Source organism: Trematomus bernacchii, unplaced genomic scaffold (assembly GCF_902827165.1).
Source record: "Trematomus bernacchii unplaced genomic scaffold, fTreBer1.1, whole genome shotgun sequence".
Taxonomy (NCBI): Eukaryota; Metazoa; Chordata; class Actinopteri; order Perciformes; family Nototheniidae; genus Trematomus; species Trematomus bernacchii.
In genome coordinates this window covers 318,760-338,753 of record NW_022987547.1, presented here as the reverse complement: position 1 = coordinate 338,753, position 19,994 = coordinate 318,760, and the positions used below count along the sequence as shown (strand labels likewise).

At 38.1% G+C, this 19,994-nt stretch overlaps 1 protein-coding gene across 1 annotated transcript in view; it reads left to right on the top strand.

Annotated features, from left to right (window-relative positions):
- Positions 1–17,596, top strand: part of si:dkey-247m21.3 (5-hydroxytryptamine receptor 4) — a 39,739-nt gene extending 22,143 nt beyond the window's left edge. Inside the window, exon 7 of the mRNA XM_034123397.1 lies at positions 17,388–17,596. Coding sequence (XP_033979288.1) covers positions 17,388–17,478 — 91 coding nt within the window. The 3' untranslated portion in view covers positions 17,479–17,596. The remainder of the gene's footprint in view (positions 1–17,387) is intronic.
- The last annotated feature ends 2,398 nt before the right edge of the window (positions 17,597–19,994 follow it).

Here is a 19,994-nt window from a genome sequence, read left to right as displayed (position 1 = left end):
AAAAGTGTATTTTTCATTCCTGTGTGTGCTTGTGGTAAAGTGCCAAAACATTGGACAGTTTGTTAGAGTAAAGGCCCTGACACATCAAGCAGTCACCAGAGAACTCGCCGACGCCGACGCCGACTGTTGCGTCGCCGTGTTCTCCTGCGTCTTGGCCATGTGTCGCACTGGAACACACCGCAAAGACTTCAGCCGAGCACGTACGAACTGCGCATGCGTGAGTGGCAATAACTCTCCTTACCAGCAGGCGGCGGTAGTGTGTATTCGTCATTCAAAAGAGGCAACAACCGGAAGAATTTCTGTCAAAATCAAAATCATATTTCATAGTATTTTTGAAATTTAGAATCAATGAGTAGTGTCATGCAAACCCACCAGAATGGTCATCCAAGATGAAAACATACAAAGCTGGTCATCTCTAGTTGCTCCAGTTTATGGCCAGTTTTAAGCTGCTAAATTCTTGAATATTTAATTGTAAACATTTGTGGCTAATTAATCACTATTCCTGCTCTGCTACCAAAATATGTTCACGTTAGCAACTTCATAGTTGTGATCTTTTACCACAATGAAAATCCTATGGCCGTTTCCCTTAGTAATCTTAACAACAAACACACACATTCACACATTGTCGACACTCCAGCTCCAGCAGTGGATAGTAGACACTTGTTTCTGATTGGAGTCATAACAAAGACGTTGTGTTGTGCCCACCAGTAGACAAAGTAAAAAAAAGCATCTCGAACATCTGAAATCGTTTAAGGCTGTTGAGTAAATACATCGTCCCTGGGGTCCTGTGACATAAGATTTTCAACTACATAATTACTCTGTAGCTATGTCAGATTGACAATAAAGAACCTTGAACCTTGAACCTTGAACCTTGAACCTTTTGTTGCTCCAGAAGATACTGTACAACTTCATGTGTTCACTCATATTGCCAATTTGACACTGAAACTGTGGACCAAATAACTCTTGATTTCCATTTGGTTAAACTCAAATGAATGTCTAGCTGAAGTTGAATCAACTGGATGGCTCCTTCTAAGGTAAAACACTCCAGACTGGAAAGATGTTTTACCCCTGTAAAAACCAAAACACCCTAATTCCATCCTTTAATTGTCTTATTAAGGGCTTAAAAAGAAAAACGCCACTTAGAGAGCAACTTAAACACCTGCGATTAAAGGTGAGGGTGCCGTTATATAATATTTCATAGTAACCAAAATAATCACAATTTATAAATACAGCCACAATCATGCAGCATTATTCTCTACTGCATTAGCCTTCTGCTAACAGTAGCCGTGAGCAGCCGTTAGCTAGCTACAGCCGTTAGCCTTTGGCTGCAATTAACAGGGGGCTAACGTTATTAGCAACATTTTTCTCTACATCTCTGAAATACTACGCCTGTATTGTCTGCCTCTTTTTTTTCTATATAAATCCTATTTCCTTTTTTGGGTTACTTTGCAGTGTATAGGCAGATCTTGCTAATGTTGACTTTATCATCTGAAGTGACGTCCACGGCTGTCTGCATTTGTAGAACAGCTTATAGCAATGTCCAGTCTCCTGTCATGGGATATTTTTTCTAAATCCTGAAAACAAAGCCAAGAAGAGATGCAGAAGTCTAGCGCCCTTTCAAATCACTTGAATGACAATACACTAAAATATTAAGTGTTTTTTTTGCCCAGTGTCAAACCCAACTTAAAGGGGACCTATCATGCAAAATGCACTTTTGTACGTCTTTTTTCCATGAATATGTGTCCCCGGTGTGTCAGGGAACTCACCAAGTGTCAGAAAACACAACCCTCTCTCTTTTCCTCCATACCCAAATCTCTAAAAACGGGGCTGCAACGGATCTGATACAGACTGATACAGATTTGAAATTGTTCTGACGTCAGAAACGGGGTGCTCCGCCTATATGGGCAACTCTCCACCTATCAGGGGAATGAGAGGTTGCGTGGCATGGTAACAGCATGGTAACATGACGCTCGTGCCTCGCCCCCCTCCTTTGCAGGGGGGCGTGGTCAGCTGCAGCTCATTTGCCACAGAATCAGCCCTTGTGAAGACAGGGCTGGAATAGAGCAAATAGAGCGAAATGAGGCATGGCTAAAATGCATGATCTGTTTGGTATTTTGAAAAAAATACTTCACAGACATGTTTTATATAGGTATGGCCCTACAATATATTATTCAAATATAGCATGATAGGTCCACTTTAAGTTAACACCGTTTTTAGATTGCATGAACGGTGGGAAGATCTGATCATTTCATCCCCTTTAAACACAGGGATCTCCCCTCAATTACAATCTGACAGTAAAGGAGCCTGTTGAGAGTCTTTTTCAGAGGTAAAGTATATTGTTGTTGAATATGTTGAAGATCTTGTAGTCGTCATAATTGTATTGATGGCCATAGTTTTGTTTGTTAAATCTCACTTTTCTTCATGTTCTCTGGAACTCTTTCAGCTCTGTCAATTTACCTCCTTCAGAGCAGCTGACACCAGTACCTAAAGCAGTGTGGGCTGAATGTGTGAGCTTTAACTCAAAATGAAAAACATGGCAGTTATTCAAACAAGAGTTAAGGTGTAAAATGTGAGGATGATACAGACTTGATGTGCACAAATGAGACGTAGATGCCTTGCTTTAACAGGGAAACCTGTACAGGTAAACAGGCACATTTCAGTGCTAAAGTAGCATACAGTATAGTTAAACAGTTTAGGGGAGACAGGAAGGATTATTGTAAAAAGTGTCCCATGTCTGGTGTGAAAAATAACAAGCCACAACTCAGAATGTCCAACTCTTCCTGTAATCGTTAATCAGCTTTAGTGTGATCCGTCCTGAGTTTCACCTTCAGCTCTGCATGTAGATCACAAGCTTTATTGAGTCCTATAAATACAGCCGAGCAGCGGACACCGTTATCAGCCGTGCACAATCAGTGTGATTGTTATGTGATTCAACTATCTGCCAGTCAATGCCTTGGCAAAGCGCAGCTATTTACCGGTTTCAAAACAGCAGAATTGGAAATCTCTTTGGGGACTTAAGGTTCATGTGGGAAGTTTGTAAAATTATTCTTTTTGGGTCCAGGCCCTGTCATCATGCTCAATAAATCCTGTTTTCCCACCCTGAATGTTTCTGTGTTTTGATTGTTAAGATTAGATAGAACATTCATCTCCATGTAGGGAAATAATGCCGCAGGATTAAACAGGCGAGATGACAAATGAGCTAGGAGTTGTACTTAAGGATGGAGGGTTGATTTAGCAGATTTACAAATATGATTTAGAGTTTTAGACTGGCTACAAAATGGAGAAACATAAACAATTTCTATGTTTCATCACTCATCGTCCTTTGTAGAAGAAAATAAAGACCACCATGTTTGCTGTCTTTCGACCTTTTATACCCTGTCACCTGTTGTCCGTGGCCAATCAGGGAGGATCTCTGGAATTAGTACCAATTTAAACCAGGTGACATCAATTCCTCCTCATTTAGAGCTAGATCAGTTGTAATTTGACAAAGAAAATGAATCAAATGTACCCTCTCAAAAGGCATAAACAAGTACAAATCCCCTTTTTTTGAAGTGACTAATCTTACAGTAGAAGAAAATACCCTCCACGATATTTTTTTAGAGGAAGTGCAGTCCTTAAGGGTCAGAGCACATGTGTGAAAGACTACCACAAGTAAATAAGCTGTAAATAAGTTCACAGCTCATTAGATGAGTAGAGAAATGTGCACCTTCCTCTCAGCATAAGTACCAACATTGACTCAAGAAATTACATATATGTAGCAGGAAGCGGTGACAAAAATGCGGTGTAAAATTATGTTACCAGTGTTGATTTGTCTTAGATCAGGTGATATATCTTAACAGACGGATTGTATAGAAGTATATGAAAACACTTCCTTACTTCTTACTTAATTTATTACTTCAGTAAACATTGTAAAAACCTGTTTATATGGCCTTGAACCCTAGTTAAAGTTTTCTTCAACATAGCATGATATATATTTGGTTACATAGGGGCGTGGCTACCGTGTGATTGACATGTCAGTAGCGCTGTGTTGTCTGCTCTGGATATTGTCCGTGTTTTTTTTCATTAAACTATCGTTTTCTTTCGAGTTTATGAAAGTTATTTGTAAAGTTTCATTAAACTGAGAATGTTTTTTCAGTTCTTGGTTATATCTAGCTTCACCATGTGACTGCAGTTTCAGAAAAACAACATGGCGACAGCTAAAAAACACCATGACTACGGCCAAAATGCTAAACTTAAGGCTTCAAAAAGGTACTCTACAAACCAATGGAATTTTAGAGCCCAGGGTTTAGGTAAAGCTGGACCTATACTTAACGTCAGGATATTTGTCTGTTTTAGCTTGAATTTATTCCAAGTCTTAAGGCTACAGCTTTGTTATGGTGTTTCAGGAAAGAGAATCATAGCTAAATACAAAACTGTGTCGATCTGCCCATCTTGGTTGAGGATGATGTCATTCTTTGGGAATGTTTGAAGATTAAAAGCTTATAAAATATCACTTTAACCTGCATTACACTGCTCTCTCTTTCTCAGTCTTTTGAGATAATCCTAAAAATCAACCTGCTGTAAGAGTGAGAGAAAATACGGGACGAAGAAGTGAGAAATTACGAGCTTTCAAAGTAAACACTGGCTGCTCAGCTCTAAAAACGGAATTAATGTTGAGTGACGAGAACAAAAGGACAGAGAAAGAGAAGAAAATGTTGAAATATAAAACCAAAAACTCTCATCTAAATAATAACAAATAGACAACATAATACAGGTACAGAAACCCATATAACGATTGGCCTCATTGCTTCCTGTTTCACTTTGGGTCGAGGACATCAGCTGCTGTCACGTCCCTCCCTCCTCAGTTGTAGACTCGGTTTTGATGATATGAACTCATCTGTGATGCTAAATAGACTTATGTATCCCTCAGTCTCTGGCTATGCTCTCAACGGTAATAGAAACATTTCCTTGGGGACAAATCAGATAGGAGAATGGCCCCACCTGGGCAATTCAGCTCGGAAAATTCAATTAGGCTTTGAATTCTTTTTTTTAATCCAGAATGGACAAAATGATTTTTGTTATGTGAGACATTCTGAGTGTTACTGATTTGAATCTCAGACAATCCACATTTGGTCAGCCTTTAAACCAATGCCAGACATGTAAATACAGATACAGTCATTAGAATAAAAATAAAAGGTAATATTTAGCTCCTATCTTTTTATGCTAACAGATATCGTGCAGCAAATGAACGTTTTTTCACCTGTTAACAAAGACATAGTCACCTGTTTAATCTGCATAGCAAACATATTTTCTTATTTTGGATTAGGCTGTTTTAATCAATACATGTCAAACCAATGTGCATTGTTTTATTATCTCATGTCTCTTGCTGCTAAGTGATCCACTTTGTTGTATTTGTCTGCCAAGTCCGGTTGTATAAAAGTCTATGAAGAAAGGAAATTACTTCTCACTTAATTAAGTTAACACATTCCTATTGAGTTAATAGTCCCAATAGCTAGTTCCAAGTCTTATTCAAAACTGCATGATGCTCATTTAGTGAATTTTGCTACCATATACAGTAGAGTATAATAATAAACAATAAAACAGTGAATGCTTTAGGGCATTACTACAGTAACTCGTCATTTACAGATTGCTCCCACAGTGTTGTCCGAGCTGAGTGCTTTCCAGGTTTTCGTCTAAGATCTTTCACATAGGATTTTCTTTTCACGCATGTACTAAGCTCCATAGATCCCAAAGATCTCGTTGGCAAGCAGGCAGGCCGCCCTGTCTCAAGAACATTATTTATAATGGATTAAACACGATTGGCAGAAAAGACAGATCCCCAAATCTACAGGATGTGCGTCATTTGGATTGAAACAGAGATAATGCTAACAACTAGTCAAAGCAATACATTAAATCCTTACTTTCTGGTTTGAACTTTCCATCAATTGTTTTGCCAGGCTCTAATTGGGCTATTGAGGACAATTCACATCACTGTTTCATGGTTCCTTGAGCAGATTCAGATGCTGATTAAGGAAGATAAATACCAGGAGATGATGCGATGATGAGTGATCACACCTCCATCTATTCTGAAAATGTCAGCTTTGTTGCATTTTATTGTGTTGTGCTTCTTTGAGTGCTTACAGTCTTAAGCAAAAGTCACATGACTCACAAGCAGCAGCTTTAATTTAGTGAACAAAAAAGACTACTTAATATGTTCTTCAATGACCATGACGAGACAGAACCGTCAATATACACTGACCTTAACAATATCAACATTATGTTTGTGTACCTAGGGGTCAGATAACTTGAGCTTTGGCGTGTGTGTGTGTGTGTGTGTGTGTGTGTGTGTGTGTGTGTGTGTGTGTGTGTGTGTGTGTGTGTGTGTGTGTGTGTGTGTGTGTGTGTGTGTGTGTGTGTGTGTGTGTGTGTGTGTGTGTGTGTGGCCTCTCGTGTCATCAAACAGTAATAAGTTGAACTTAACAACGTAACATTGGAGTTTCAGTAGTGTAGCAATGTCAGAGGTCTCTGTCAGTCTTGACCTGCTGACTTTGCTTCAGGTCAGTCACATACTTGACATTTTTCCGTCTGCTTAAAAAAGAGAACAACAATGACTAATGATGATATAATTCAGTTCAGTTAAAAATGTTTTGATCTCAGTCAGAGCTTCATCCTGCATGCCGAGCTTTCAATTTGACTTACCGGCTGTCCTCACTTGATGAACAAGGCCCTGAGTGCAATATTGCCCTTTTTAATGTGTCTTTCATGCAAGTTACATGGAGGTGATACAAAAGAAAAACCTAAAGTAGCAGGGAACAAATAAAAAAATTGGAGTGATTAAAAAAATCTAAGGTATGTGTGGGATTTATGTAAGATAAAAAGGAATGAGGGACGACAAAGACGTTATCTATCTTTGTATAGAATAGGGTTGAATGATTTTCTATATGAATAACAATTTCTGAAGGATTTCTCCCTGTTAATTACGTTTTTGTTTGTGTTATTTGGGAGCCACCTCTTCACTAGGGCTGCATAATATATATATATATTTATTTATTTAATCAACATTATTGCAGTAGCCTACAAACCATTTTTTGTTGGTCAAAGACAGTAAAAAACTAAAAAGGTTGCATGCAGCCCATTTAAACTTGACAGTCATCGTAGTGAGTGCTTTTTATATTGTATTTTTTTGGAGTGACCTGCCAAATCTAATGCTACCTCTCTGCTTTGATTTTATAAAAGCCACTGATGTGTTTCTGTAACCATCAGGCTCTGAAGCATGAAGCTCTGCAGCTGAGACCAAAGTGGGTCCCCTCACAGGTCTGGTTAACGTGTCATACTTCCTTCATTACTCTGCCTGAAGATCAGCACTCTCAGCTAATATTAAGTAGCTCCTTGTGTGTTCACTCCTGTTACCTACATTTGATGGTATTTATTTTATTAACAGACAGACTTCTTTACTTGTACAGTTTCCTATGTGCTCATGATTTTTTTTCCTAAAATGCACATCACGATAGCTAGGGGAAAAACACTCCTCGTGTTTTGTCCTCCAGATTCTCTACTGCGATGTTCTTTGCCCGAATGAACCAGACATTTAAGCTTTTTGTAAGAAAGTTCTTTTGACATGAGTGGTTTATTTTCTACCACTTGTTACCTTAGCAACAGCAAGCAGGTAGGAGAATTATTTGAACAGTTTTTGGTCCCTCATGGGTTAGTCATTGAAATGGGTCACAGTAGACCAATTTCAGTACTTTACAGATAAGAGAGAATCACTACGCAGTGACAGTTTCTTTGTAGACAACACGTCCGAGTGTTGATGGAATTGCATTAAAGCTAATTACCTTAATGGCATCATTCCATGAGTCTCTTTTTCCTCCAAAATAGACGTAAAAGACGCAATGAAACATCCTTTGATTAGTGTCGGATGTAAATAAAGTATTCAGGCACTTGCTGCATTAACACTAGAACCGACAACGGGTACATTTTACCCGCAGCTGTTTCTTGATTGTATGTAACTTCTTTTCAATAAAATATTCAAGTCTCCCAGTCTGTGACTTTTCCTGAAAGTATGTTACAGTATGTAGCACCCTCTGTTGTTAAAAATGGTCAATATGAAGTCAGATTGAAAAAATGGGCAAAGAAATTGCCATTTATACCCATCAGCGCCAGCGGGTAATATTTACCTTATAGAAAATGCAGTGATTTTGGCGCTATTGATTTTGCGCGTAAACATAAACATGACGTGTTGCTATAGCAACGCCTGTTGTCTACTGCGGTTCCTTATAGAGAGAGAGATAGATAGATGATAATAGAGAGATAGAGAGAGAGGATAGAGAGAGAGAGAGAGAGATAAGAAGAGCAGAGAGAAGAGAGCGAAGAGAGAGAGAAAGAGTAAGAGAGAGAGAGAGAGAGAGAGGAGAGAGAGAGAGAGAGAGAGAGAGAGAGAGAGAGAGATAGAGGGAGATAGAGATAGACGGATAGATATAGAGAGAGAGATAGAGATAGATGGATAGATGGATAGAGAGAGAGACAGATAGATGGATAGATGGATAGAGAGAGAGACAGATAGATGGATAGATGGATAGAGAGAGAGACAGATAGATGGATAGATGGATAGAGAGAGAGACAGATAGATGGATAGATGGATAGAGAGAGAGACAGATAGATGGATAGATGGATAGAGAGAGAGACAGATAGATGGATAGATGGATAGATAGAGAGAGACAGATAGATGGATAGATGGATAGAGAGAGAGAGAGAGACAGATAGATGGATAGAGATATAGATAGATAGATAGAGAGACGGATAGATGGATAGATAGATAGATGGATGGATGGATAGATAGAGAGATAGATGGATAGATGGATAGATGGATAGATAGATAGAGAGAGAGACAGATGGATGGATGGATGGATGGATGGATGGATGGATGGATAGATAGATAGATAGATGGATGGATGGATAGATAGATAGATAGATCGATAGATACAGTAGAGAGATAGATAGATAGATAGATAGATAGATAGATAGATAGATAGATAGATAGATAGATACAGTAGAGAGATAGATAGATAGATAGATAGATAGATAGATAGATAGATAGATAGATAGATAGATAGAGGGAGGCGGGTGGCGCAGTGGGTAGAGCGTTGATGTTCGGATCAGGGGGTCACAGGTTCAAACCCCACTGCAGTCAGCATGTCGTTGTGTCCCTGGGCAAGACACTTCACCCCAAATTGCTCCTGTGGGGATTGCCCACAGTATTGAAGTCGCTTTGGATAAAAGCATCTAACAAGTGACATGTAATTGAGAGAGATTGAGAGAGAGATAAATAGATCACTGTGCGATCAAAACTCACTGATCTAGCAGCCAGGAAAGACAACACACAACTTCACTTTACGGGGCAGAAATGGCAAATGCGTCTTACCTTTGCTGTTTTCTGATCAAAAGTTGTGTTCAAGGCATTCAAACGCATAAAAACACTGCTGAAGGTTAATCCAATGTATCTGTGTCACTTTGAAATGACTACAACTATAGCATTTTATTAAAGACGAGAACCCTGTGTTCTAGTACAGTATGATAAATAAAATAACATTGTACCTTGAAAATCAATGCATTCTAATAGTGGGTACATTTTACCCGTTGGCGGTTTTAGGTATACAGCAACCCCTGGCGGTTCTAGTGTTAAGACGTTGCAGATTTGAGCTTTGTAATGTCTTTAGTGTATTGGTTAGTTTGATTTATTAAGTCATGTTGGCGTATGGCGTATGGTGCAACAGTGTTTTTCAAATTGACAAAACTGAAATTGAGTTGAAAAAAAATCACAGGAAGTACAATCCATCTATAGAAGTTGTGATGCATACAAATACAAGGAACAAATACTGATACTGACAAAATTAGGTAGAGTGAAAATTATTTATATAGAGAAAACATCACATTTTGAAAAGAAGTAATGACACAAAATGTGATTCCTTATTTGTAAGACTATGAGGACTGTTAGACAGAGCGAAAAGCTCAATTGCCTCTTTGGTTAATTTGCCATCTCAAAAAGGGGTTTCAGAAACACTGACCTGCAAAAACCTGGAACATTTGGATGCCGTCAGAATGAAGCGATTATATGCATCACAAAATGGGTCAATAGAAGATGACGGGCGTCTTAAATCAACGCGCCTCAGATCTATAATTCATCTGCACTGTTGCTTTCCAGATTTATTTTGGCTGCAAACAGCTTCTAACTGTTTCAGCTTTTGCCCAAAGATTGAATCTGGATAGTGGTATTTTTCTTACTGAAGTCATAGTGAGTGACAAGGCTGTGAGTTAGGTTGTTTGTGTTTGATTGACAGAAAGATAGTTTTGTGTATTTTGTTTGAGGTGTATAGTAGTGATTGAGCGGTGGGTTTTCCAGGTTAAGCTGCATGTTGATCACTTTATCTTATTATAATTGGGTTTTTATTAAAGAAAAACAACCTTCCCATTCGGGTGCAGATAGAAATGGTGATTTTTGAATCAATGAGACACAAGATAAAGTTAGGTTTAATGATTGGGCTCGATTTAAAAAATGATGTAATTCTCAAATACAAATAAGGAACAAAAGAGACAGTGTTGCATGTTGAAGCGCACACAGACACGTGCAAACATACAGCATCTAAAATAGAAGCAGTGTCTCGCTAACCGGCAGACCAGCTCTGAGCAGGAAGTGAGGTGGTTTCACTTCAGGGGAGAAGGTCTAAAACTCTGTGAGATAGAAATCGTTTTCATTTCTTTCTAACAAAACAATGATCTCTCTTTGAAAAAAGGAGGGATTTTATTTGTTTTTATAAAGCCAGGACTTGCTATCTGATGGGATTCTGCGCGCCACTAAACCTGAGGGATATGGACACAATTAATATTGCATTAGTACACTGAGAAATGCCTTAACAAAAAAAGGACTGATATCATCATGAGCTGCATATAGCCCTATAAAGCATGATGTAAAGAATTTAAAATATTTCCTTACTGATGTTGTGGATTTTTACTTGTTTTCTTTTGATTTAGAAATACCAATCTTTGAACAGTATGACAAAACTGAAATATTAGTTGTTGATAGATAGGTCCAGATAAGAGCTGTTTTTTTAACATGAATGACCAAATAAGACAGTCTACACAAAACACATGCCACTCTGTAACTCCCCCCCCACACATCCGACAGTCCCACACAATCACCACATTCAAATCCCAACTAAAAACCCACCTGTTCAAAGGAAGCCCACTCACTGTAGTGCTCTTCATCCTCTGTTTCCCCTGAACAACCTGTCCTTATCATTTGTGTCCACTTTGAATGACTCCTCCATGGTTGCCTGTTAGTGTTGTTATCATGTTCTGTTGCTTAGAGTATTTACTATATTGTACGGTGTCCTTGGGTATCATGAAAGGCAGCATTAAATAAAAGGTATTACTGTACTATTACCCTAAATTTAAAAATGTTTCATGATCCATTTTCTATGATCTTTGTTGAGCGTGTGTCTCTCCTCTTTTTATTACTTGCCAGGATAATGGTTCTTTGTTATATTTTCATTTGTGAAAGAGCTTTGGGCGGGAACATGTTTTGCGAGGTGAATAAAACATTATTGTCATGTCATTTGAACGTATGGAGTATTAAAACTGTAAAACAACACACATGTTTTTATCCTATAAGAACTACTGTAGGGGTAGAAATTCAGCCTCTTGTGGCAGAAAATAGTACTACACTAGAATACACATGTTTACACAGATGAAAAAGTTATTAGGAATACTGACACTGGCAAAAAAACTGATAGAAACATGTTCTTAAGTCCTAAATATGGAAGAGAAAATCAGTTATATAAGACTAATAAAATGGATCCCCAGAATACAGTTTTTCCCTCACTTGCCTTTTGGGGCTTCCATAGCTGAGATTTGGTGTCAGGTCATTGCATGAAAATGTTCCTTCAGAATGACTGCTTTATTTTTCAAGCACAGCTCAATAGTAGAAACATGAAAGGCAGAGTATGTTCTGTCCCAGAAACCCAGATCCCGCTCCTGAAGGGGCCGTGGGACATTGTGTATTCATGATGAACCGTGCCGTTTGAGGTTGGGTCAGTCAGAGTCAAAGTTTGTTTTCAGAGCTCTGTTTGTGATACAACTTCAATCTATAAGGTGTTTTCTTTGGCCATCTGAATTGTTGTTATCCTGGAGCACATATTTGGAGTACATTTATCACTTGGGTGGTCAGTATATTTTATTTTCTGGGAAGGAATGACACTCCAGTGGAGAGTGAGATTTCTCAGAACATGTTTCGATGTTAAAGGACGAATGAATTTGGCTCTGGACCCTTTTACCAATTTAATATTTGGATTTATATGTATGTTTGTGTACTGTGTTGATGCTTGGTTTACACAGAGTTTATTTATTTGTCTATTTATGTGCTGACTGTCTGTTCAATGTTTTCATTCAGTTTGGTGTCAGGAAGGGTCTCTTTAATTGGGAATGACTCAATTTGACGACAGCAGCACATATCTTAAGTATTTACTTCAGGGAGCAAAACTAATTTCACTGAGAAGGGAGGAAGCAACATTGTTTGTAGTGAAAGGAGGAAGTAAAATATCTGGGTCTGTAAAAGCCTCTGATGTATAATTGATAAGGCCTGGTGTCCACAAGCTAACATGTCAAAACAAATCAAACGTAGTAAAGTACCTTTTTTGGTTATAAAAACTAAATCCAGCATACTTAATCTTGTGTCCCACATCACACCCTGCGTCTCTCAGTTGACCCGTCCAAACATTTTGCTGCATGGGAAAGTTTTACTTTTCCAGATCCCAAAGCGTCTTACAGTATGAATTCCATTAGCCAATTAATTTCCCTCGAGTGTCCACCCAATGCTTCAGTCTGTACACGTCCTATCTATTCGAACTGTGTTTGAAGTCTTGATTTTTCATTTATTTTATAAAGTAAATATTTCTTTTTGGGACATTTTAAGTTTAAATATGCAAATTAGGCATTTTTCTCATTTAATATGTGCTCATTTGCATACATTTCTTCAACAGCAATGTGAGCATTGGTTAAAGCAAGGTTAACAAGTTTGAGTCAAATCTTTATTTTAGTTAAATCCATTTATCTGAAAAGAACTTCAACAGCCATACAAAACATTTTATGAATAAAATATTCCATACATGTAAATCAGACCATGAGTGATTTATGAACTAACTTGTAAGTTTAGTTTGTAGGTACTAGTGAATTTGAGTTGTCAGGCTCAGGGTGTGAGTAAAAAAAAACATACATTAAATTGGCATACATTCTGCAGACACTACAGGGGGAAATGTCCCAAGTTTATTACTGTATTATCATAAAGGTTGAATCCTTTTTGTATGACAATCTTTCAAAAAAGAAATATTTAAATATGCAAAAGAGTCTTTATCTAATGCTCACTTTGCTGAATTTAGGAGAAATGTACAGACACAAATAGATGCCATTACGCACCTAAATTGACAAATGCATGAAAAATGCGATATTCCTGCATTAATTCAAGTATGACAGTTTATGTGTTTTACCTCATGTGTTTAGATAAAAGTTCCCCAAGTACAGCATTCCTTTTTGCTGTAGAAAAGCGATTATGTTTGGTGTACACGGTTTTTAATCAATGAGCTGAAACATGTGAAACCTGTAGTACGCCCAGTTAGGTTTAAAATGAGCCTTTCTTAGAAAGAGCAGAAGTTTCTCCTCCAGTGATATCCTCAGCGTTCCTGTGGGAAAACACGTCCTATCAATTTCCCCCATCGGCGGTCCCTCCTCGCTACTTTAGCTCCCAACACGAGGAGATACTGTAAGAGAGAAATCTGATTTGTCCCTGAATTAAATTAGCGCTAAATTAAAAGGAACACAAACCTCTCCTGTATCTTGTGTTGATCCACCTTAAGGTCACGTACTGTAACAGATCAGATGGAAGGATAAATAAAGGCAGTACAGCACAAATGGTGTAGAAAGTGAAAATGTAAAAGGCATGACTTTGGACAGCAACAACCGGAGTACCTGAATACTATAATTATAGTCTGATTGATTAATTAGATGACAATGCTTATTTCTAGGTATAATTAGCTTCTGCATTTAAATAGACTCATAACATGAAACGTAAACAGAGACAGAAACTGAATGCAGCTCTGACACAAAAAAATAAATGGTTCTCATTAAAAAATATACATGGATCAACCGAGATTGAAGTGTCTACCTTGAAATTGAGTTATTATTTGTATGTATGTTTCTGAATTATCTGTTTATGATAGCAAAAGGCAGTATATTTACATTTAAAAATATTACACGGAAGACTGTTGACAACACACAGCCAGAAGAAGAGGAAATACACACAGATGGCTGTGTAAACTTACAAAAGCGCAATAAACACAGTTTCAAAAAACTCATCCAGAATTCCTCCTGTCAGTTAAATCCCCCTTTTTCTCTCTCAAAAGAACAACAAAATACATTTAAATCTGATCTAGCAGTCCAAATGTCCTCCTTTCTCATGATTGTTTCCCTAAGCGTGTCATTTTTGATGTGTGTTTGGATCTCCTTATTCAATTTGTCAGACTGGAAGTCAGCCACACTCACTGATGGAGTTATTTTTCTGAGCGCTGCTTCTCAACGACCCAAACAGGGTTATAGTGAGAGACCTTAAGCTTGTGGATTGAAGAAGTCAGTGTTTAAAAGTGAATGGCAGATAAAGTACAGAAGACTTGTGTTGATCCAGCCACTAACCAACACCTGATGCCGTATGTTTTGTGAACAAATATTTTGTAAACGGTCTCAGTCAAGGCAGTGTTAGACGATACATTGCATTCATTGCTACTGATTCACCAAAAAATAGATTTAAGCTCTAAAAAGTTGATAGTATTTAACACTTAATATGAACTTTTATGCATATCTAAAAACACTAGAAAAACACAATGAAGAGCGTATGACAAAAACTGTAATTTATGAAAATAAAGGTATTGCTGGCAACGTCAGTTTGATGGGGGTTATATTCTGTTGTTAACTTGATCCCAGTGTGTAAGTGGCAGACTCAATAAATGCGCCATATACAGTAGCTCAATCGGTAGAGATAAAGGCCCCATTGGTACACAATCCAGCTAGGGACTATTTGCTGCATGACATTCCCTCTGTTTCCCCGTTTCAAATCTGCAATAAAAGGCACTGGTTGCCCAAAAAAATCTTTGAAAACAGTAGAGAGATTATTACATAATGGCAATAAATGGCTATTTCTGGAAATAAATCACCAAAAATGGGGTTTAATGTGTCTCTACTTCCATTGTCCATGGTACTTATCGTGTCAGAATAGAAACAGAAACAGATTTGAAGATTCCCATGAGAGAAGTTCACATAATTCACAAGTCGTTTCTCCTTTCTCTCCTTCTGATGAGGCAGGAGGCTTTTCCTACAAGATTGTATTTTTATCATAATTGACGGCAGCCTCACAAAACGTTTCACTGCCCTCAAACTAAAGATAATGGTGGAAAATGACCAAAGTTCACATGTATTGCAAGAGAAATCTCTTTATTTTTTCCACTAAATCTGGACGGACAGATTAGAGGTGACACATGAGGGAAAGCTCTGGTGGGAATAACCACTGAAATATCTCTGGACAAAACGTCTACGGTTTCTTCATGAAATTGATGTTATAAGATTGATGATTTAACATGTGGGAAAATTCCAATACTCTTTTCCCTCATATTTTTTACTCTGGGAATGTCCTGTAATGCAGGAAAAAAAGCCTTTTAGCTTTTAAATGCCACACTGCCTGTGGTTAAGGTCTGCTGGCATGAACGTCAGAGGGAAGATATGTGCAATGTTTGGGACTCCAATGTTAAACCTGAACCTGTTTAAGTATTAATGTCCTCTGAAGTCCAGTCAAGTGTCCTGTCCTGTAATGAAACAATTAATTGATGGTGAATTATAAACAACATTTTAAAACGGTATTTAAGCAGGGTTTTTCCACTCGTAAAAAACTATTTAAAAAATACACTGTTTCCCATAAAGTTGGAATCATTTTGTTTTCAGACACATTCCTCTTTTAACTGTGGTTTACTTTTCACTGTGATGTTTGGAAGAGATTGATCAATAGTTTTGAGAAGATATAAACTTTATCTATCAATAATAAATCACATTGACACAATCATTTCATGAGGAGAGGTCAAATATATTTATTCCAACATTATGGGCAACAGTGTATTTAGCAGGAGGGTACATTTGGGGATTACCTCAATACAATGTGACAAACTCATAAACATATAATCATCCTTAGGGCAGTAAGGACAGATGTTGCTGTCAGACGTTTGTTGTTGACTTAAATTCATCGCCTAGAGTAATGTCAGGATCTCTGGATACAAATCTGCAGGATGATGGTAATGACCCGAAATGTAAAAACCTCAAGGCGTACTGACTGTTCATCCTTAAAAATGTTTCATCTGTTATTTTTTAGATTCATGTCAAATAAAGAACGAGCGGTGGTCTTCTGACCTTGTTGTCACTGATAAACTTTTATACTGTGCGTGTCTTGACAGGAAACTGAAGAGCTGAAATTAGGGACTGTCTCAACAGGGCATGCTATTGGGCAAAGTGAGTTTATATTATTTTGAAATGTGTTGAATCAGACAGGCATCCTTTAGACTGTAAACACACCCACCCTACAGCAAGTGTGTGTGTGTGTGTGTGTGTGTGTGTGTGTGTGTGTGTGTGTGTGTGTGTGTGTGTGTGTGTGTGTGTGTGTGTGTGTGTGTGTGTGTGTGTGTGTGTCTCAAATTGTCTGATAAGAACTAATCTTGGGAATTTACCAGATGGAATATACCCAGACTTCCGTTCAGGTCTGTCTGTGTGTGTCTGCTAGTAATACACTGCTTATGAGGTCCTTCTGTGTTAAGAACAGATTATGCTCCTACTTCATAAGGGACTTTTTGCCCCTTCTGGTAAGTTAAGGGTTTCTATTTGTACTGGGATTTAGTCGATTTGATTAAAGTAATTCAAGGTATAACCACTCTCCAAATCTTTCTGCTGTAGGTGTGATGACGACGCCTCGGGGGGCAAGGTGCAATATTGAAATGTAATAATGTCCTTTTGCCAATTTTGTATCATTATTGTCCTCTTTGTGTTTTAGAAATAGCTTTTTTATTTTTTTCTGTCTCCCTCCTATTCCTCCTCTTCCTCTTCTTCATCCTTCCTCCGCAAGGACTGCCCACTTTGAGAAGAATGCCAACAGAAGTTCCCGTTCTACTCATTTCCCATGCCTCCTTTCTCTTCCATTCCCACTGGCTTATTTCTACCAGCACAGCTATGATTCAACAGTCTCTGGCTTAAACTTAACCCTAACCCCTTTTTCTATATCAATCAGATCTTTTTAATCAATATTATTTAAAAAGTCTCTGTCTCTTTTTCAGATTGTCCTTTCTGCCAAACCGGAGCTACAGTGACAATGGGCGAACGATACTGGCCAACGAGCAGTCCCAGGACTCTGTTGGGACTCTATGAGTAAAAGAGCAGCCAACTACGACCTGTTTATAAGGAGGTGGTCTCACATGGATATGAACTCTAGGATCAGCATCCTCATATGACTTTTTTTTTTTAAACATGTTGATGCTGTCCGGGACTAGAGGCGCTATTACTGGTCATCAGAAAAGTGCAGATTTGACTTTTGGTGAAATATTGGAGCATTTTGGTGCCAGAACAAAAAGGAACAGTTGAATGTGTCCATGGAACAAAACACACTGCCAATGTGTTCCCCGGTCCTCTATCGAAAACCTAAAAGAACTGTTGAAATTCTGCGATTGGCAAGATGAAGGCAGAGGTCCAGAAAAACTGCAGCAGACTACAAGCAAAGCTCTGGCTAACACAACTGCTTTTTAACCTCTATGATAATGCTCATACAGGTGTCTTTAGGTATCTTTAGATTACAGTTTATTGTACAGCAGTTTGTATTATTGTATTTTACCAGCACCGACGGCACTCAGAAACTGCTGAATGTAATGTCAAACGTTTTTATTTATATTCTTCGTTTCATATCCCATGCTGAAGTAGCATAGAATCAATGACGTCCCAGTAGTTTGTGATGAAATAAAGCATGTATCAAAATGGTTGTATCATCGTTGACCCTTGTGGCGAAACACTGATCTGATCATTTCAAGGCATTTAAATTATTGTTGCACTTTCCTCTGTAGGTTGAAAGTCTTAAATGTGTTGCATCTCTGTCCGAGATCAGTCAAATGTTGGTTTGTTACATCACTGCAGCGGGTTGGAAAGCTTGGTTGCCAGTATTAAATCTCTCCTCCTGCATGAAGCTAAATTGACAAGTTTGTTAAGTTATTGAATTATTAAGACTTGGTATTACAGCACTGAAAAAACATACAAGAAATACAACCGAACATTAAAACAATTGTGGATTTTAAGAAAACAGTCATTTCATTTTGAAAAGTTGCTGAATCTGGCTCAAGCCAAGGTGAATATAAAAGACTGGTGTCAATGGAGTAAAGAATCTAGGGCTAACTGGGTTTTAAAGCTGAATTAAGTTGTATTTGACCACTAGGGGGTCAGTATTCACTCTCCTGAGCTCTGATCTGGCGCTGTTTTGTCCAAGGTAAGGAAAAAACAAAAACAATGAATAAAAAGTGTCCAAAAGCACTAAATACAGACAAAGTTTTCTAATTATGTACAGATTTATAGACAAAGATACTTAGACCTGCAGTGTTGGGAGATACTCTTTTAGTTTTGGCAGCACTGGTGACCTGTTAAACTTACTCAGAGCCATTTACTCAAAGGTATTTCAAAATGCCTTTGTAACACAGCTTTCCTCTGATGTTTGAAGCTCAGTTTACATATCTGAACCGGTCTGGCTCCCTCTGGCTGTCTATCACAACACGTTCATGAGATCGACACACAGAGGTGTGATACTGCAGCAGCCTACACTCTCACATTTTAATTTCAATTTCTCAATGCATCTCTGCCTCAGAAAACAACAGTAAACTCACCATCTTTCCTTTTATTTTTAATGCACAACCTCCAGGCTTCAGAGATGTGAACGGTGTCTTGTTACAATGTGACAACTTTTAATAGTCCACTGTGCCCTGTACTTCATCTTTGTTCCATGCAATGGAGATGATGAATAAACAGAGAATTTGACAATAATTGGGTGTTAATTGATTCATGTCGGGTCTATAAAATGTGGCTTATGCTAATTTCTCCAGATTTCAACACTTGAGTCTGTAGTATATTTATTTCTCATTGAACTGTACACGATATTATCATATTGTTATCTCACAAAGACGAATCTGCTTACATTACACATCCAGCAGCAACATTCACACACACACAAACAAAAGTATAGTAGATATCAGTTGTATTTTACCCGTAAACAGCAGAGCTCTACAGCATTCTGGAATTTCATGGTGTTTAAAGTGACCCAACATTTTTTTGAAAGCAACCTTTCGGAGAACAGCATCGCTCTTCAAGTGTAACATATTTATTTACTTAAAACAAATACACATAAATATATGAACATTTAAAAAAGAAAAAATCATGACCGACATAATTTATTTTGGAGGGGCCAAATCTCTATTTTTAGAACCACTGCCTAGCACCAGTCAGACTTGATGAATGAATACCCATGTCTCGTCAACTGAACCCAATACACTTTCCCAAATGTAGGCAGTTAGATAACTATGTTGGTCTTTTCACACTGTTGTTGACAATTAACACATCATAGCTTGAGCTCTGTATTTAATAAGATAACATGAGCATCAAGCAAAAACTAATATATTCTGTGTGGGCCTAAAACATCATTTTTAACAAGCCTGTATTACTGTTGGCGGCCATTACAAACAAAGCACCTCGTCAGGAAGCCTATTTAGTTGCAGCAAACGCGATTATCCCCAATCATCTCTACGCCGCTCAAAAACAATCTCCGAACTGATTTTCAGGATTGATTGGTGCTGACGCCTGAGTCTGCTGCCCATTAAGCCCAGGGAGAATCCACAGGAGGAATTCATTATTCT